General features: G+C 34.6%; 1 protein-coding gene across 1 annotated transcript; it reads right to left on the bottom strand.

Moving 5' to 3' along the window:
* Positions 1 to 4,333: 4,333 nt before the first annotated feature.
* Positions 4,334 to 4,897, bottom strand: LOC114536506 (uncharacterized protein F54H12.2-like). Its single transcript, XM_028557852.1, has one exon. It carries the CDS (start codon positions 4,895 to 4,897, stop codon positions 4,334 to 4,336), a length of 564 nt encoding a protein of 187 aa, XP_028413653.1.
* Between the last annotated feature and the right edge of the window lie 1,366 nt (positions 4,898 to 6,263).

Here is a 6,263-nt window from a genome sequence, read left to right as displayed (position 1 = left end):
ATCTCCTTTGGATCGGAACAGACAAGAAAATTTCCTTTGTCGGTGAGTTCTCAGGCGGTGTTTATACAAAGGAAACTTTCCTGTCCTGTCCGATCCAAAGGAGAATTTTCCTGAGTGGAAACTAGCCTTCACCCGACCCATCATACGTATTAATTTTCCGTATCCCAATTCACATTTACTGTTCGGCTATTCTTAATTATTGCACGTTTTTCTTTTAAACCTATTTTCAAATACATTGTTAATTCTTGTACTTTACTTTGACTTCACTTCATTAAAAATACAAAACAATCGCACCGTAACCATTAGCTTCACCTGCACTGCATATAACTATAACTTATGACAGATCGTGCTTTACGGCACTGCATACCTGTATGTGATATTTAGCGACAACACAAATGGCTAATATTAAGTTACAAGCTACGAATAAGATAGTAAAGATACAGTGTGTGAGATTTGAGAAAATAAATCCATTTAAATTGTTATTCATTTGAGAAAAAATGTAGGCTTTCACCACAAGAACTGGTGGTGTAGTGGTGAAGACGGTGATCTGCCAAGTATGCAGTCGATGGTTCAAGTCCTGAACAAACCGAAAAAAAAAAGGTAATAAGGTGAGAATTTGTGAGTGTGAGAGGAGTAGAGCGAGAGGGCGAATATGCCCTCGCCTTGGGCGAGGAGTAGACTGAGGGGGTTGTCTTTCCCCCGACTTACCTAACTTTCAAAGCAAGCTTTCTTCAAACATTTAATTGTGTAAGGGGATAGCTAGGGATACCTAAGGATAGGAAAAAGTAGGGATAGAGAGGAATAAATAGGAGGATAAATAGAAGGATAAATAGGGGTAAAGAGGTTTAAATGAGTACAAAAAGACTTAAACGTTTTATATACTGTTTTCTCACCTATACCTTTCCCCTTACCCTGGGAGCCGAGGCCGCTCAATAACTAAGTCTTTTTGTACTCATATACCCCTCATTCACCCTATCTATCCCCTGATTTCGGTAAAGATTAACTATTATTTCCAAAGATTTAGCGAGTATAAACCTTTTCCGAGCAACATACCTACCATTTTTTCTTTCTTTTACCGCCACGAGAAACGTACGGTCCTGTTCTTGATACCTCGATCTTGTACTTGATAGTCCACGACTTTACCGCAAGGCTAACTAGTGATTGTTGGAATCGTACACTAACTTATTCTCCATAACCTTACCATGTAATATTAATAACGAAAATTTCCATCTAAAAAGATATTCGATCTTTCGATTGTCGACACATGATAGCATCATCTTGACCACCAGACTACAAGAACTTCTGCTGAACGATTATGGTTATTTAATTTACTTTATCCCTTTAACGAAGTTCATATTGAAAAACGGTTAAAGCAGGATTCGAACCATCGATTTAGGAGACCATTGTCGTAGCCAATAGGCTACAAGATCTTTTGCAACAGCAATGGTTATGTAATTTACTTTATCTTTTTCACGAAGTTTATGATGAAAAAACGGTTTTGGTAGGAATCGAACCATCGATTTACCACTTGGGAGACCATTGTCTTTGCCACTAGACTGCAAGATCTTGTGCTGAAAGGCAATGGTTATTTAACGTACTTTATCCTTTTCACGAAGTTCATAATGAAAAACGGTTATAGTAGGATTCAAACCATCGATTTACACTTAGGAATCCATTGCCATCGATGTATCACTTGGGAGATCTTGTGGTCTTCGTAATCAGATTACAAGATCTTGTGCTGAAAGGCTATGGTTATTTAATTTACTTTATCCTTTTCACAAAGTTCATAATGAAAAACGGTTCTAGTAGGATTCGAACGACCAATTTTACACGTGGGAGACCATTGTACTTGCCACTAGACTACAAGATCTTGTGCTGAACGGCTATGGTTATTTATTTCACTTTATCCTTTTCACGAAATTCATATTGAAAAACCGTTATGGCAGGATTCGAACCATGGACTTACCATTTGGGGGACCATTGTCATATAGCCACTAGGCTACAAGATCTTTTGCAACGGCTATGGTTATTTAATTTGCTTTATCCTTTTCACGAAGTTCATAATGAAAAACGGCTATGGTAGGATTCGAACCGTCGGCTAGGCACTTGGGAGACCATTGTCTTCGCCACTAGACTACGAGTATCGTTTAATCTTCCGGAGAGTAAGGACGAGAGTCAAATAGGTAAAGGTTTTGATTTTGGAATAGGTTTTTTCAATAAGTTAGGAAAAAGTTTCTCTGATCAATATAATAAAGAGGAGAAGGAGCTTGAAGAGAAGAAGAAGAAGAAGAAAAAGGGGGATGAAGAATAAGGGGAAAAAGAACCAAAAAGGGGGGACTATTTTTATGCAAAGAGATTGGTTAGGATTAGCACCCAATGATAGAAGACTCTCGAGACAAAGAAGGTGAGCGCAAAGTGGAGGGAATAAGAATAAGGATAAGGAATTCGCTAAACTTCTTACTAGAATGAAGAGAAAACGTTTTTTTGATAGACATTTGAAGAAATAAAGAATAAAAATGTAAACAATATTTCAAGGGGGAGAGTATTGTTCAATCCTTCAAGGAGTAAGGACTAGAAAAATGGGTGGAAGAAAAGGATCTCAAAGAAAAAGAAGGACCCAGAGAAAGAGACAGAGTGGAGGTACTATTGGGGCTAATGAATTTATGAGATATAAAATAGGAAAGATGAAAAGAGCGGGGGATATACTTTATGAACTTAAAAGAAGAAATTTCTTTGGACTTAAACCTAAACATATTGTAGACGTTCTTACTGGAAAGAAGAAGGTGGGGAAGAACTGGGGAAAAGGAAGAAAATTAAACTCTGCAGGATTTTAAGATTGTAAATACGTTTTTAAAAACGTATGAAAAATGTTTTGTTTAAAAGGTTGTACATATATTAAAAATATTTTTAATAAAATTTTTAAAATATAAAATTGGTTTTTTGTTTTTTATTGGTTTTTAAAATAATTTTTTACAACATTGATTAAGCCCACGAATGGGTTGATTAAATATAATAACATTAAAATTTTTCTTAACATAACATGCAACATTACAATCATTCCATGATGTATTGTTAGTGAACATATTTACAATTTCATTCATTGTATATCCTCGACATCGTTGATATAAATAGAAAATGCAATATTGTCCACATACTTCGGTCCAATGACTTTGTAAAACACGTTTATTCCATTTAAGAGTTTCAAAAGAGGGTTTGAATATATCTTTATAGTAATATGGTGGTTTTCCGTAGCTATAAAAAAATTCACCATTTTCTTTAGAGGTAAAGTAGAAGGCGACCCAATGTGTCCCTTGTTTTGAACTTGGATCTGTATTAACGACGAACCCACATGGGAAAGTATTTAAATTTTTTGGAATTTCATCAGCAGCAAATACTCCACAAAAATATTTCTTAGTTACAGAATGATGTTCAAGTATGTTTTTGATTTCACTAGTATTCATGAGGATATATCATACATTACATTTCTCTCTGCGTCAATTTGTATAATATTTTCAAAATCTTCCATAGCATACGAGAAATAGGATTGGTAGGAACATCCCCAGCAGCAAACGTGATGTCAAGTGTCAGCGATCCTCGTTGTACTGTATTAAAATAGGGAGAAACACCACACATATCAGGGTGAGATCCCATGCGTAAAGGGTGAATCCTTTAAAATAATCTTTCTCTATCAATATCAAGACCTGTATTCATGTTCATTTTCCTGTACCAGAGAATAGTGTGTTGTATGCTGAATGAAATTTTCTTTGTTTTCTTTATGATTAAGAACAAGTTGTTTGAAAGGTATTTTCTTCTCCGTTGGCTGTTAATGTTACTGATGACACATTAAAGTGTTGAAAATTATAGGGGTTTTTACCATAAACACCGCTAAAAGCATCAGCCTCTACAAATCCACATATAAATGTTTTTGGAATAATTCCTGCAAACATATTATCTTTTCTTATTTGGGGAAGATTCCCAGGGATGGTAAAGGCTTTACATTCGACACGTCGTATAGGGTAGGTAGCAGGTACAGATCTTAGGGTCATTTCGTGTGCTTTACTAACTGTATCGTTGACTTTAACTTTACGTACTTTAAGTGTTGCATCCACAAGTTTGACTTTTGCATTCATAACCACATTATTCTTATCTACTAAACAGAATTTGTCTGAGTTTCTATTTAGGATTACTTTAAGGTCCACCATGCTGAGTAATAATCGTTCTGTCATAAATGCATCACAGAAAATAGGTCCTGCCATTACCAATAGTTTTCCATCTTGAATAAATTTATGACGTTTAGCAAAACCTTGATTTCCACTTCCTGGTACTAAGTATTTCAGAGTTTTGTTGTGGGAGCATTCCAGATGTTACTACTAGACTTGGTATGCCCCGTAACAACTGTAACAGATTCTTCCGTTGGAAGACTTCCTGTGCTGTCCATATGTCCGGGGGTATCTTTGTAGTATAGTGCAGAGGTGAGCTGAGATTGTTTTGCTGAGACATCATAGTTTAGGAGGGTTTCCAAATAGGCACGATAAGCATAAGTACCCATTGCTGGTGTAACTTGTTTTCCATTTAAGTAAACATCAACTTGTTTAAACAAGCTATGTAGAAAATTGTTAATAGGAGCTACACTTGATTGTTCATTCCCTCCTAGAGGGGTACCATCGGATTTTGTCATTTTTAGTTCAATTACAAGAATCATTTTTGACATATCAATATAATCTTCGGTACCTGCTATTAGAAATGTAATTGGTCCATCATCATTTTCTACACTAGAGAGTGCGTGATAATCAATCCATCGTCCTTTTTCCAAACTGAGTTGCGTAGAAGGAATATCAAATAAATCAATCTCACTTTTATCACATCGTGCAGAGTTAGGATGTACATAGTTATTCATCTTTATTATTATTATTATTATTATTATTATTATTATTATTATTATTATTATTATTATCACAGACTATTACAGACTTTTCCTTTTTGAGGTTTTCTTTTTTGTTTTGTTGTTGTTTTACGGTTTTTTATTTTTCGTTTTTGTCGTTTTCTACCTCCTGTTTGATTTTGTTTTTTAGGTCGTTTCCTGGAGCGAGATCGTTTTCTAGATTGAGATCGTTTACGTTTTTTTCCACCTGTTTGTTTTGTTTTCATTTGATTTAAGAGCAATGCTTGTAGTGCTCTCTCTGCAGCCATATTAGCTGCTTGACGTGTTCCTGCTTTTTTACTATGTGTTTTTGCTGAAAGGTTTGAACTTTTTCCCGGGATTAAATCATTAATCAAGGTTTGAAGTAATGGTACTCCTACACTTAAACCAATGTTACCTACTTCTCTTGTTATAGGTTTTAAAAAATTTCCAACAGTACGAAAAAAACGGAGACCATTCCCCTCCTGAATTCGTTGACGATTCATTATTTTAAAAATAACTCTTACGTTTGAAATGTAGTGTTACCAGTGCACGTCCACGTTCAAATGAGAGGGGTTCATTTGTACTACTCCTTAAAAGAATCTGTATTTCTTCAAAAGATTTGGTTTGTACAGGAATGTAATGTGTCTGCTTAACATATTTTCTATTTTTTTTAATAGGGACAATATCAAGTAATGGAATAGTTTTATCCCCAACAATTTGAGGTTGTACAATATTACAGTATACATAAATATCTGTTTCTCTATGTAGATTTCCCTCATGAGTTGCTGTCTCGCTTGATTCAATTTTTCTCTCAATAGATGAATCCTCAGATGTTAAAAATCCTAGAATAATAGCTTGATCTCTTCGTAAATTAACTTTATATCCACTTTCTAAAGAGATAGTTACTCTTCTGGAATGAATTTTAAAATTAATTTTCTTTTTAATTTCATCTGTAAATAAATTGTTCATATCCTTTATGTATTCATCAAGTGATTCATAATATGTTTTTAATTTTTCTCCTTTCTTTTTTGTTCCGTTTTCTATGTATTGAATAGGTTCTCCATTTATAGGTATTATTGACCATTTTATATATGAGATATTATGTAATGCTACTTCCCACTCACCATCAAGTTGAATACGATGGGGAAGTTTTACTGTATACTCAGTTTGTTTATGCGTTTATATTCGTAGCTTTAACCTAATATCAACCATTTGTGTTGACGCAAAAATATCACAGGTATGGAATCCCTTAAGAATGAAGCTAAGGGTCACGGTGCGATACGGTCAATGAAGTCAAGTCTTATTTCACAGGTCACAAATTAAAATTTCTGGAAAATGGTATTTCAATTTGTAGATTCAT

Source organism: Dendronephthya gigantea, unplaced genomic scaffold, assembly GCF_004324835.1.
Source record: "Dendronephthya gigantea isolate DGI-Jeju-01 unplaced genomic scaffold, DenGig_1.0 000137F, whole genome shotgun sequence".
In the NCBI taxonomy this organism is placed as follows: Eukaryota; Metazoa; Cnidaria; class Anthozoa; order Malacalcyonacea; family Nephtheidae; genus Dendronephthya; species Dendronephthya gigantea.
The sequence above is the reverse complement of the archived record's forward strand: the minus strand, read 5'-3'. Positions and strand labels throughout refer to the sequence as shown.

Coding starts and splice junctions, on each gene's coding strand:
- LOC114536506 (XM_028557852.1), bottom strand. CDS start 4,897: ATGAATAACTATGTACATCCTAACTCTGCACGATGTGATAAAAGTGAG.